This window comes from Eumetopias jubatus, unplaced genomic scaffold (genome assembly GCF_037043125.1).
Source record: "Eumetopias jubatus isolate StellerSeaLion01/CBP00866 unplaced genomic scaffold, mEumJub1_p1.0 scaffold_9, whole genome shotgun sequence".
Taxonomy (NCBI): domain Eukaryota; kingdom Metazoa; phylum Chordata; class Mammalia; order Carnivora; family Otariidae; genus Eumetopias; species Eumetopias jubatus.
Window position 1 is genome coordinate 72,046,898 of NW_028274815.1, and position 15,037 is coordinate 72,061,934.

The 15,037-nt window shown below is 35.1% G+C and overlaps 2 protein-coding genes across 4 annotated transcripts in view; one reads left to right on the forward strand and one right to left on the reverse strand.

Moving 5' to 3' along the window:
• Positions 1-15,037, reverse strand: part of FOXN2 (forkhead box N2) — a 63,558-nt gene that overhangs the window by 25,620 nt on the left and 22,901 nt on the right. For all 3 annotated transcript variants that reach the window (XM_028103896.2, XM_028103895.2, XM_028103897.2), the window contains exon 2: positions 4,734-5,284. In XM_028103896.2, the coding sequence (XP_027959697.1) occupies positions 4,734-5,270 (537 nt within the window). In that variant the 5' untranslated portion in view covers positions 5,271-5,284. The remainder of the gene's footprint in view (positions 1-4,733; positions 5,285-15,037) is intronic.
• Positions 5,641-6,095, forward strand: LOC114209715 (U6 snRNA-associated Sm-like protein LSm3; the record flags this gene model as incomplete). Its single annotated transcript, XM_088026627.1, has 1 exon — positions 5,641-6,095. A coding segment is annotated over one exon (312 nt), but the record flags the coding sequence as incomplete, so codon positions are not given.

The window sequence follows — 15,037 nt, forward strand, 5'->3', positions numbered from 1 at the left end:
ATTCTAATGGGGTACAACTATTTCTGTGGGTTCTTTTAGTTTGTATGTCCCTGATTACTAGTGAGGATAAACATCTCTGCATGCTTATTGGCTATTTGTATTTCCTCCTCTGTTAACTGCCTGTTCATATTCTTATCCATTTTTTAATTAGTTTTCTTTTTCTTATTGAATTAGATTAATTCTTTACACACAGTGGTGTACTGCTCATTATAAACATCTCCTATCAACTTCACATTTAATGACAGAATGCTGGTAGTTTGAAATTGGCCATGATGGAAATATTTATACCTTGAGAATTTACAAAAGCTATATCCCCATCCCAACACAATCCCCACCCCACATATACCAGCACACAATATTTTGAATTCTCATCTGTTGGCTGCTAGTTGTCTCAATCATTTCTTCTTAACCAATCATTTAAGATTTCTGCAACATTTGATACTGTTGCTCATTCACACTTAAATTTACCATCCTTTGCTTCCACTATAATATACTTTTCCTAGATTTTTCTACTGAAAATCAGTGCTGATGACTTCCAAATTTAGAGCTTTAATCCCACATTACCACTACTCCTGTACCATATTTCTAAGTACCTAACAGACAGTTCTCCTTTTATGTCCCACCATAAGCATAAACACAATAGGTCTTAAACTAGAAAATAATTAAGTGATATAATTCAAAATAAAATCCAACAATACATGTTGGAAAGAACATATCCAACATTCCTAAAACTTTCAGTCATCTGAAAGGAAAGTTTGAGGCTGGGGGAATCTGCTTCCAAGATGGCTTATTCACACAACTGTTGATAGAAGGCCACATTTCTTTGATACATAGGCCTCTCCATAAGGCTGCTTAAATGTCCTTATGATATGGCATCTGGCTTCCCCTACAGCTAGTTATCCAAGAGCCCAAGATGGAAGCTATAGTACCTTTTATGACCTAACCTCAAAAGGCATGATCCATCATTTCCACAATATCCTCTTGGTTACACAGGTCAGTCCTATTCATTACTGAAGGGAACTCTACAAGGGCAAGAATAGTGGAAGGTAGGGCTCATTTGGGGGCCTCTTGGAGGCTGTCTATGACAGAGACTGATCCTTTGAAATTATTGAGTTTTTTTTAATGGCCTAACACATAGTTGGTCTTCATAAATATTCCATGTGTAGTAGACAATGTGTTAGACAGCAATATGTTACAAAAGATAACTAATACAACCTCCTTAAGTTAGCTGTAAGATGATGATAGATGATGATATATCCTAATGTCTTGCTACTCATGGACTAATGGCACCAGGATCAATGGGGAGCCTGTTAGAAAAGAAAGCCTCAATCTCCACCATAGATTTGCTGAATCAGAATCTGCACTTTAACAAGATCCCCAGATATCAGTGAATACACTTAAGTTTGAACGGCACTATCTTAGAAAAATCCTTCAGTCACTTAAAAACATAATTACTTGCTCTTAATTTTTATTCAAAACAAGAATAAGAGAGTTCTTCTACCATTTGGGAGTAGAGGAAGCCATCAGAGAACACAGTTACCAGCCTAACAAGAAAAAAACCAAATAATCCACAAAATCATAATTTTTTATGAGCTCATCTGAGAGCTAAGGCCACAAGACAACTGAAAGAACTGAATTCTAAAGTGTGACAGGGACTTGTTAGGAGAGATGGAACATATGAACTGTTTTACCTTTGGGAGAGCACAGAAAAAGTGGCAGTCATAAAATAAGGTTAAAAAAAAAAAGACTCAAATTTTAACGAATTGTTAAAAGCAGGGGCACCTGGGTGGCTCAGTTAGTTAAGCGTCTGCCTTCAGCCCAGGGTCCTGGGATAGAGCCCAGAGTCAGGCTCCCTGCTCAGTGGGGAGCCTGCTTCTCCCTCTCCTTCCTGCTCGTGCTCTATCTCTGTCACTGTCTTTCACTCTCAAATAAATAAATAAAATGTTTAAACAACAACAAATTCTTAAAAGCCAAGTGTGAGCTAGCAAGATAATTTAAAATCCTTGGCATTTCCAGACAGAGGGTCTGAATCTACTAGCCAGCATTTTTCTACAGGCCTCCATCCAGTGCTCCACAGAACGACTTTAGACAGAGCAGGAGACCTAAGACAGACACCCTTGGAGATGGTGATGGATGTGCAGAACATACTAAGGCTTAAGGCTGGAACAAGGATATCAGGCAAAGCTCATCCATATTCCAGGCTTTAAAATGACCATAAGATGAGATCAGGTGTCATTGTGGGACAGTCACACAACCTGCGTACATGCTGGACAAAGCTCCGCTATGAAGCAAAAGCTGTCTGCCACTGAAAGACACCCTCCTCACTCCAGTCCTAGGTAAAGGATGGCTACTGCTGGAGAAAAATACAACACTCAACTATCCTCACACTTTACTAACACTAAGCAATGGCCATGTGTCATTAGGTAATAGGCAGGAAATCTGCTCATGACCAGATGATACAAAGCAGAGATCTGCTGCCCCTGAGAAAGGAAATGGTAACTTACTTGTACCCAGGACCTCCCACTGATGCTAGGCAGAATTTATCTATCTTGAAGGGAATAAGCAGGAAATTGGCCTGAGCTCTGGAGCAGTGCTGTCCAATAGGACTTTCTACAATGACAGAAATATCATATATCTGTACTGTCCAATATGCCAACCACTAGCCACATGTAGATAACTGGCTACTGATTACAGCTCTAGACTCCACTCTGAGTAGATGGAAGAGACTGTCTGCTCCATGGGAAGGTAAGGAAAGTCCTACTTTTGAGACAAAGGCATACAAAGTCTGCTTAATACTAAAACTAGAGCAGAAGAATCAAGAAACTCCTGCTCCCATCCCAAGAGCTTCATAGTAAGTAAAAAGCAATTGCTATGCGAGGGGCAAGAGTGCAGAGAGAAATATCTAACTCCCTTCCTGCCTCCAAATATATCACAAGTTGAAAGATAAAGGTAAAGCAGAAATGCTAAGAAAAATCATCTGACACTCCAGGACTCACATTAAGCACAAAGTAATAGCAGTCCATCTCTGTATGAATTTGAAGCCTGTGGTACTCAGAAGGTAATTATGACAAGCACAAAACCTAAACCTAGCCCAATTATTTCCTGGATTGACCAATACCTGTTTCACGCTAACAATCTGACAAAAGTAGAGGCATGTTTCTCTTACAAACAATGTTTGACATTTAATCCAAAATTAAGAAACACACACAAAAACAGGAGATAAAACAGTCAACAAAATCAGACACAAAGATGGACCAGAACATATACTGTATCTATAATTAATATGTTTATGGATCTGGTGGGAAATTTCAGGAAAAAGATGGAAACTACTTTTAAAAAGGCAAATGAAGGGCAACCCTCTTGAGTTCCCTCCCTCTTTGGGAGCTTTGTACTATCACTTTACTACTGCTCAATAAACCTTGCTTTGCTGCCAAAAAAAAAGGAGGGCGGGCAAATGAAAATGCGAGAAATGATAAATATGCAGAAGTCCTTTATCAGATTTATCGACAGAATGAACACAACAGAGGGAAGACTAAACCTATAAAAGATTGAAAGAAATGATCCAAACTGAAACAAAGAGAGAAAAGAGTAGAAACTAGGGAAGAGCAACTAAGAGGTGAGACAATAGCAAATGGTCTAACATATTTTTACTTGGAGTACCAGAAGCGGGAAGTGAGCCACAGAAATATTTGAAGAGATAATGAACAAAACTTTTCTAAATTTAATAAATGACAACAAATCACAGATCCAAGAACCTCTGAAAAACCAAAACAGAATAAAAATAAAGAAAAACACACCTAGGTGCACCACAGTCAACTGCTTAAAAGTAGTGATATAAAGAGAAAAGTCATGGAAGTCAGACAGGAAAAAGAGAAAAAAAAAAGAAAGAAAGAAAAGAAACATTACAGAGGAATAAAGATAAGAATGGCAGCAGACTTCTTATCAGACATTATATAAGCCAGAACACAAGAGAGAAACATCTTTAAAATCCTTCAAGAAAAAAAAAACCTTCTTAACCTCCACAAAAAGATTCTTATAAATTCATTGCCAGAATTGAACTATAAGAAATGTTAAATAAACTTATCCAAAAAAAAAGGAATTGATCCTGATAAGCATCATGATTAGTCAACTTTATCTGTGAAAAGCCATAATAAGTAGCGTAATAGTATAATGGTGATAAATTAAAGATATATACTCAAAAGTATAATAGCAACCTTCACCACCACCAGCAGCCCCCAAAAAGAGAACAGCTGATAAGCCAATAGTAGAGATAAAACTGAATCATAAAAAAGTACTCAATCCTTAAAAAGACAGGAGAAGTGGGAGAAAAGAATAGAGCAAATAGAAAATAGCATGATGATAGATTTATAGCCAACCATATCAATTAATGTAAATGGTCTACATTCCAATTATAAGACTGAGACTGTCATACTGAGTAAATAAGTAACACATATTGATACAGTGACAGAACACTACAGAAACTAAGAATAGAAAATTAGAATATTAGAAAACTAATTTATGTCCTATAGTAGACTGAAATTATTAGATTTATATCAATATTTAAGAAATTTAAAAACATCTCAATGAAAGCAAATGATGAATATAATTAAGCTAAAACTGAAGTAATTATGAGTTGACTACTTTTTGTCTTCCTTTAGTTTCCCCATATTTTAAGGTCTTGATGTTAATTCTCCCCCACCTCCCCAAATACAGCAATGTTCATAAACACTGACCTTGCCATGGCTTCTTTCCACTTTCTGAAAACATTTATTCAGGGACAGATTATGTCGAACAGAATTCTTCCAGCCTGTTGGTGCAGTAGCAAAATATGGGAAGCGGTCCAAAATCCAGCTATAAATTTCTTTGACAGGCAAACATTTATTTGGAGAGTGTTCAATAGCCATGTAAATGAGAAGACTAAAGGAATATGGGGGCTTTGCAGTTGCTGATTTTTTTTCTGGGTTCTGATAGCAAGATGGTCCTAAGGATGGCACATCATCTCCCTCTATGTCATACAATGGACTAACAATTGGAAGACCCTCACTTCCAAGGCTGAAGTGTGTTAGAAGATTAGTACTTTCATGAAGCCAGTTCAAGTTTGTGAGTTCATCATCTGCTGACTCACTGTCCACTAGAGTGGCCTTTGGCCTGGCAGCATCAACAGCTTCAGGCAAGCTTCCCATTTTGTAAATCTGGCTTAATCCTGCAACCTTTTCAGCTCCTGGAGTTTCAGCTCTCTTTTCTGGAGTCATTCCAATTACTGGACCCATTTACACTTACAGTTCTGCAATAAAGAAAACAACTGTCAATCAATATAATACTTAAGATTCGTAAGCTCATGGAAAAAGAAAATACATATTTAAATATCACCAAATCAGAAATTTTGCAATTATCCCACATAATATTTAAGCACAATATTTGTACAACAAAGACATTAAAGGTTACAAAACAAGGAAGAGAACTTATTTCATATTACTTGAAATGGCTGTAAATAAAATACAGAATTATAACACCATATGTATGAGTGATTTAATAAAAGTAAATAAATATATTTTGAATACTTAATAAAGTCCTGAGCCTACAGTTACAGCCTAATAAGTAATGGTTATTATTAAAAATGAGCAGACTTTCGGGGTTTGAAACCTGGCGGACGACGTGGACCAGCAACAAACTACCAACACTGTAGAAGAGCCCCTGGATCTCATCAGGCTCAGCCTGGATGAGCGAATTTATGTGAAAATGAGAAATGACAGAGAGCTTCGAGGCAGATTACATGCTTATGATCAGCATTTAAATATGATATTGGGAGATGTGGAAGAAACTGTGACTACTATAGAAATTGATGAGGAAACATACGAAGAGATATATAAATCAACAAAACGGAATATTCCAATGCTTTTTGTCCGGGGAGATGGTGTTGTACTAGTTGCCCCTCCTTTAAGAGTTGGCTGAAACAAAGAATTTATCATGTATGGAATATAGGAGCTTTTGTATGATTGCCTCTTTAAATGTAGAAGACATTCAAAAGAGAAACCTGCGTAAATTTTGATATTAAGAAATGACCAAGGATTCTTCCACTCCTGAAACGAGTTGATTTGCGGATAACTAAAAAATTCTTAAGCTAAAGGGCATTTTAATTTTTTTCCAACCCTTTCAATAAATGTGATCACCAAGATGCAGGGAAAAAAAAAAAAAGTGAGCAGACTTTCTTTGAATTATAAGACTTTATAATCCATGCATTTTAAGGACCTATGACCTTTCTTAGTAGAGAAAATAACCAAATTTAAATTTAATAAGTTTAAATTCAAATAAATATTTATTTAATAATTAAATTTAAATTCAACATTAAGCCAAATTTAAAATATTGCTTAAACAATAACTCTAAACAAACCCTTTCCTCAAATCTGAAATATTTACTATAGAGATAAATAATCTCTAACATTTTTATAGATTATACTAAATAACATTTCTTATTCACTAAATTCATTATCAGCAAAATTATTATTTACTGTAAATTTATTCTTATTACATGCAATATTTTAACTGAATTCTATATCATCTCATCAAGTACTGACACTGAAAGGCTGGCATTCTCTAAGTAAAATTTGAATTATCACTGTATTTTCAAGGAGAGTGGGAAAAAAAGCTATTTCTAAACTATCCATTTTTATTTCTATTTTCTCAAATGTCTTTTGTTTTACTTTTGAAACATACTTCAATGCAAAAAACTTATCATGGGAAAATAACTGACCAAAGAGAAAAGTGATATAAGTAATGTACTATATTAAATTCATTTGTAGTGGTTCATAAAAGTACCTCATTCATGAATTCAGTGAAAAACTTTGTCTTCCATTATCCTATTCAATCTACTTATGCTTATATAACTGAAATAAGAGAAGTACCCCTACAGTTTTATTTTACTTAGAACAAAGTTGGCAGTTTACTCCAAGAACTATGAAAACCAGTCAATATTACATGTAGAACAGTCTATCTGGATTCTGGTAGCTATTAATAGATGTAGTCTCAAAGCACTTAATTATCAACAGCATCAGCTAATATTTTTGGGACTAGGCATTGTGCTAAACACCACAAACTATATCTCAATTAACTATCAATTAAACCCTATAAAGTAAGCCTATTATTAACCCAGTTTTACAAATGAGGAAAATGACTCAGAGGTTAAGCATCCTGTTTTAGTTTACCTGGTTAGTAATGGGAAACAACAGAATTTAAACCTGGGCATACTGACTTCAGAACTACAACTCTAACTACTACATTATTCTGGTAAGATAAGAAGGCAAACTCATCACCAGTGAATACCAATGACCCAAATCCCATCTATTTTAAATCTTACTACCGTTCTCTCCATATCCAGTTACTATCTTTCTTACTTAGATCTGTATCTATAACTTGACATACCAAGACATTTTAAAAGAAGATCAAACTGAAAAAATTTGGTTTATATTTCAATCAATTATGAAAACCACATATTCATAAACATATGCACATGTGTGCATGCATATGTGCACGTAATATATTTCAGAGATGACACCCTGTCCTATGTGGCTGACCATATTCACTTTACCACCAAAGTTTCTTTACCCATAGAGAATTTCAAAAATGCGATCAATGAGAATTCACTGGTGGAAGAATATCTTGCTTCCTTTAAAAAAACAAAACACTCTTAGCAGTCAGTGTTCAAAGACAGGAATGACTCATTTCCAGTGTTCTGCTTCTGCCTCTCACCTATTATCTCCATTTATCTTCAATCATATAGAAATCAGAGAGTATCAAATATCAGTAGCTGACACTTACTGAAATTTTACTATATTATAGATACTATGCTATGGGCTTGAAAATCTCTACTTACTCCGCACTGCTACTTAGTTCTGTGTATGTTCCTTTCTTCATAGCCATGAATTCCATAATGTGTAAGTTTTTTACTTTTGTATTCCTAATGAATCTTAACAAAATGTTGGGCATGAGTTGGCATTCAAATTATAATAATTTCAAACTGAAATGAACTTACAATCAACATATATGTTTACTCTGTACCAAGTGCTGTGTCACCTGCCTTTAAGAATTATTGTATTTTAAGGGCGCCTCGGTGGCTCAGCCGAACGTCTGCCTTCGGCTCAGGTCATGATCCCAGGTCCTGGGATTGAGCCCCGCATCAGGCTCCCTGCTCGGTGGGGAGCCGGCTTCTCCCTCTCCCACTCCCCCTGCTTGTGTTCCCTCTCTCGCTGTGTCTCTCTGTCAAATAAATAAAATCTTAAAAAAAAAAAAATTATTTTATTTTAAAAGAAAATCCATGCTAGAAAACATTCTAACTGGTAACAATCAGAAAACTGAAATTCATTGTTATTAATAAGGAAATGGAAGCAAAGTAAGCCATTTGCCTAAAGTTCTAAAATTAATAGAGCCAAAATTATAAACCAGACTGAGTTCAATATTCAATTCTTTGTCCACTGGAGTATACTCAATCTCTTAAGTAACTTATATTTTTAGCAATACTAATTAAGACACATTGTTGACAGGTATGAGAATAACATATAGTCTCAAGAACTAATTCAGATGGTTACAAATATATGTTATTCCTCTGAATTAGAAGTTTAGAATAAAATCCCATTACTTTAATATGTAAAGCAATATTACGGCAGCATATATGCCAAAGATTACACAAAATGTAAAGCCAAGCAAAGTTAAAAAATCAAGTACTGACACTGAAAGGCTGACATTCTCTCAGGAAGCTTTGAACTGTGACTGTATTTTCAAGGAGAGGAAAAGAGCTGTTTCTAAACTATCCTTTTAGTATACTTTAGGATACCATCCACTTAGAATACTAAGTCCACCACAATAAACAGGCAAATGTATCTTTTCTCACAAATGAAGTAAGTATATAAATAGCAAACATATATTAGAAAATATCCAACTTCACTGATAATCAAAGAAACACAAAGCAAAACACAAATGTGATATTAAATATGACAATGTATGTGGCACAGTGCCTGGTATGCAGTAAGCATAAATATTAGTAATAAAAAAATCTACTTTTGCCCAAGTTAACAATGCTTTAAAAAAATATTATATTTAATACCTGATTTTGGGCAAGGAGCTAGTGCCATTTTGGAATGCTAACTGGCAATATGCACCAAGAATCATTAAAAATGTCATATTCTTTGACCCAATAATTCATAGGTCAATGGAACAGAATTGAGAACCCAGAAATAAACCCACACGTATATGGTCAATTAATCTACAACAAAGGAGACAAGAACATACAAATGGGGAAAGAGAGCTTCTTCGAAAAATGGTGCCGGGAAAACTGGACAGCTACATTCATTAAGAATGAAACTGTACCACCTTTTTTTTTTTTAAGATTTTATTTATTTATTTGACAGAGAGATAGTGAGAGCAGGAACACAAGCAGGGGGAGTGGGAGAGGGAGAAGCAGGCTTCCCAGAGAGCAGGGAGCCTGATGCGGGGCTCTCGATCCCAGGACCCTGGGATCATGACCCGAGCCAAAGGCAGATGCTTAATGACTGAACTACCCAGGCGCCTCAAAACTGTACCACTTTCTTAAACCATTCACAAAAATAAACTAAAATAGATTAAAGACCTAAATATAAGACCTAAAACCAGAAAACTCCTAAAAGAAAAGTCAGTAATCTCTCAGACATCAACTATAGCAATATTTTTCTGGATCTGTCTTCTTAGGCAAGGGAAACAAAAGCAAAAATAAACAATGGGACTATATCAAACTAAAAAGTTTCTGCAGAGCAAAGGAAACCATAAACAAGATAAAAAGTTTTCTCCACTGAATGGGAGAAAATTTTTGCAAATGATATATACATTAAGGGGTTAAATATCCAAAATATATAAAGAACTCATACAACACCACCAAAACCCCCCAAATAATCCAATTAAAAATGGGCAGAGGACCTGAATAGACATTTTTCCAAAGACATACAGATGGACAACAGACCCATAAAAAGATGCCCAACATCACAAACCATGAGGGAAATGCAAATCAGAACCAGAATGAGATATCACCTTATACCAGCCAGAATGGCTAGTATCAGAAAGATAAGAAATAGCAAGTATTGGTGAGGACATGGAGAAAAGAGAACTCTCATGAACTACTGGTGAGATATGAATTGGTACAGCCACTGTGGAAAACAGTACAGAGGTTCCTTGAAAAATTAAAAATAGAAGTACCATAGGATCTTATAATTCAACTTCTGAGTATTTACCCAAAGAAAACAAAAACACTAATACAGAAAGATAATAGCATCCCTATATTTACTGCAGCATTACTTATAATAGCCAAGGTATAGACATAACTTAAGTGTCCACTGTTAGATGAATGGATAAATAAGATATGGTATATACAAGTAATGGAATATTACTCAGCCATAAAAAGGAATGAAATCTTGCCACTTATGACAACATGGATGGACCCAGAGGATATTATGCTAAGTGAAATAAGTCAGACACAGAAAGACAAAAACCATATGATTTCACTTACATATGGAATCTAAAAAACAAAACAAAACAAACAATATCAATAAAGAGAGAAACAGACTCATAAATATGGAGAACTGGTGGTTACTAAAAGGAAGAGTATGGAGGGATGGGTGAAATGGGTGAAAGGGATTAAGAAATACAAACTTCCAGTTATAAAATAAGCAAGTCATGGGGATGAAAAGTATAGAACAGGGAATATAGTCAGTAATATTATAATATACTGGGGTGCCTGGGTGGCTCAGTCAGTTAAGCATCTGTTGATTTCGGCTCAGGTCATGATTTTGGAGGGTCTGCACTCAGTGGAGAGTCCACTTCAGGATTCTCTCCCCTCTAAAATAAATAAATAAATCTTAAAAAAATAATATTGTAATGTACTTATTGTAATGAGGATTTTTAATGTATTTAATTGTTGAATCACTATGTCACTTCAGTGAAATAATCCTACATAGGAAAAACAGATCCTCTTTCTTCCTCGTCTTTTATACACACACACACACACACACACACACACACACACACACACTCATCCAAGAATTATTAAAGACAATAGAAAAGTATAAACAACTTCTACATTTTATTATAGAGAAACAGCTAAACTGAAGTGCATCTATTCAATCTTTTAGTCATTAAAAATGATTCTCTTGAAGACTATGAAGTAAACAAAAAAGCTTATTAAAAATTGGTGAAAAAGTAAAAATATATAAAACACTGGTTTATATTAGCAACTCGATAATTTTTTTCTTTGTTCTCTTTACCAGTTTTTCTTTAATGTTTTTATTATTTTTATGGTAAAAAATTAAAATACACTCAAGGGGGAAAAAGTTGTGCTGGATTATTTTTTAGTATTTCCACTTCACAAAGAATCAGATCACAAAAAGGTCATGGACTTATCAAAGACCTCAAGTCAAAAACAGAAGCCACCTCAGGGGAAAAAAAAAAAGCCAAAACAAAAGAAAAAAAAAAAAACCCAAACAGAAGTCACCTCTTAAATTCAGTACAGCCTATTCTGCAACCAAGCTCTTCTGTAGCACAAATTAGCTCACTGGTAAATAGGGGAAAGATTTTAGTACAATGTGAAAATCACATTGGTTTGTAAGTGATTTTTACCAGCCTGTTTTTGCAATATTAAGTAATAAAGCTGAACCCAAAATAGGCCAACAGTGGAAAGCTGCGAGCTGCTGAAAATACAGTATTGTACACAATTCTCATTCAACCCATGTTCTTCCTCTTGGCACAGCTTGGCCACATGCATTTTCTTGGAAGTGTTAATGAGCTCTTCTCTCCAAATCTTTATGCCTTTTACCCTGGCCTCCATAACCCTGTAGCTTCAACCCTTCCATCAGGCTATTTTCATCTTTTTTTTTTTAAATCCTAAATTGTTTAGTATTTATTTGTAACAAATTTAATATATCTTTAAACTATTCTAATAGTCTTACATTAAAATTTATTTTTGTTGGTGTTCTGGGTACAAAGCTTCATACTTTTAGGTGAGTTGACCCATCAGCTAGCACAATATTTTAGTGTTTTCAGAAATATATAGTATAGAAAAGAAAGATCTGTATATTTCATACCAAAAAATTTTTTTAAAAGCTTTTACTTTTGTTTGGAAAATTCTAGTTTCACACACACACAAAAATCTAGTTTTATGAGAAACCGTTTCTTAAAATGAACTGAAACCACTCAGTAAGAGGTCATTAATAATGTGCAAGGAAGTTGGCTTCATAAAGCAGAACAAGTAAAGAAATAAAAGGAAATCTGGGCTAGTGATGTAACATTTCCTTTTATTAATCTTTTAAAAACAACACTTCAATAATTGTTACATGCATAATTGTTACACACGTATTATTGTTACACATAATAAATGTCACTCAAAATAAGCATAGGGTCAAGAGATTATGATGTGGGGTTTGAAAACTGTACTCTAATTTCTTAGGAGCGTAACTAGCATAACCCAAGTAATGAATACATCCACTAATAAAACAACTCCTAAAACCAAGATAATGCTACAAAAAAGTAGGTAAATGTACAAGACAATTTTGCAAAGTACACATTTGTGTTAAGACTCCAAGTCTTCTACATTTAAGGAAAAAAACTGAATTTCCTCAGACAAGAATAATTTAAAAGTAGAGAGTTCCAACAAGCCCAGTATAATCACTCTGCAACCCCTACCTAGAGATTCACTGTGTAAGGCCATGGCAGCATTTTGAGAGAGGGCTCAGGATTAAAATGTATCACTTTTTCACATTTGTGCAGCCCGTGCATCTCTCAAAGATATCTCACAGAGATTTGCGTATTTCCACACTATATTCAATATCACAGTGATATTCTATTCTAGGACAAGAAAAATTAAATTCCGTATTGGAATTCTTGGATCATTTCTCAAAAGGTCAGAGGAGAGCACTTTTGCTTAGGTCAGTATTAACAATGGTCTGAGAGGAAATGCTTAACAGAGCTCAGAGAAGGTAAACTAAGGTACAGAATTTTCAAATATTACCCTTTAGAGGTATTATAAGAGCTATTATTGATAGCTCTTTTGCCCAAAATAACTAAGAAACCTCCTAAACACAAAATGATGGTTATTACCACAGATTTTTTTGACTAATTTTATTTGTGCATTTTTTAATTGACTGTATCAAAGACTAGGCAAACAAAAACATTTTTTCTTTATAGTTTTACCATGTTAGGACCCCTAAACACTTTTTTAGCCCTCTATGTTTTATAAACATCATATAAAATTGAACTGCACTGAAACTTGCTTTTCCCCCCACCAAATTCATTAACATGATTGCAGCAATAATTCACTTTTACAGATGACTAGTATTCTACTCTATGATTATATACCAAAATTTATTATACTCTTGAGGACAATTATATATGTTTGAGGCTATTACAAGTAGCATTGTTATGGATATCCTTGTTCCCATCTCCTGGAATATAACTGCCAAGAACTTTATTGGGGTACACAACTAAAAGCAGAATATATTGGGTAGAATCACAGAGTATTCTTCTCTTCCACTTTAACTGGTCATGACAAACTGCTACCAGGAATATATGTGTATTCTCTCTACTCCATGTACTCATCAAAAAAATTTTTTTGCCAACCTGACGACTATGAAATTTCATCTCCTTGTGTTTTAATTTGCATTTCTGATTAGTAATGGGGGTTGAATATGCAGGTATCCTCCACTTTTCGAGGTCTCATTACATTACTTTGCTTCTACAAAAGACTTATAAATTATGAGTACCTGTCAAAGAGGATTTTCACTTTTAGGAAAAAGCACAAAGTGAAAATAACATTCAGGGTCTGTTCTGAAGTGTGCATTATGGAGACTGTATGAACCTTGAGCAGGGAGAGTGGCAGTGCCAAGCTCCTTCCCCAGGGGATCTATACTCAGCACCTCAACATCAAGCTGCCATAGCTTTGAACTGTACCTGTGAGATTCTGGGCTTTATCTTGATTTATTTTGTGCATTCCTTGGTAAGATGTGTCCTAAGGTATCAGAAAAGCCTATGAGAGGTTATTTTTTGGCTTTGGGAATGTTTCCATATAAATTAATGGTAACTCCTCCTTCACTTTACACAGTTGGGCTTCCTAAGGTTTTGCAGGAACACTCTACTTTGGGATACCAGGAGAAACCTGTATACAAGAAGTATCTTCTACTAATTGTCTATTTAAGTCATTTGTATTGTTTACTAATCCTTATACGTGATGCAAATATCTTTCCCTAGTAGGTGGTTTGTCTTTTTAGCCTTTCTATTAGTTGCCTATGAATGGAAAAGTTCTTAACTTTAATATGATGGAATTTATTAACCCTTTCCTTTATGGTTACTGTAGTTTGTTTCTCATGTAAAAATTCCTTCCTAGGGTGCCTGGGTGGCTCAGTTGGTTAAGCATCCCACTTGATTTCAGCTCAGGTCATGATCTCAGGGTCCTGGGATCGAGTTCTGCGTGGGCCTCCTCAATCAGCGGGGAAGTCTGCCCGGGGATTCTCTCTCTCCCTCTGCCCCCCTGCCCAGCTCCTGCTCCCTGTCTCTATGTCTAAAATAAAATAAATCTAAAAAATATGTATTTTTTATCCTTTCTGTTGTGGGAAACAATCTGCTATTGGCCGTTGGCATCCCTGAACATTCTTGCTGGATACGCCAAGAATGAAAAGCCTTTACTTGGGCCATTACTCAGGGTTGTGTTTGCTACAAGCAAACTTGAAGGATGACCTAATATCTCCCAAAGAGCAGTTTGAGCTCCATGAACATTTCTTCTTTCATTCATGAGTTATTTAAAAGAATGTTTCTTAACTGCCATGTGATTTTTTTTTTTTCTAACTAATTTCTAACTTAAATGGTCCATAGGCTGCTAATCCTTTGAAATGTGTTAAAACTTATTTGGTCCCAGTATGTGGTTGATTTTCATGATTCAGCTGATGTTTCCAGTGACTGGATGAAATAGATGTCCACTAAATTAAGCTTGTTAATTACACTGTTTAAATTTTCTATATTTGTACCAATTTGG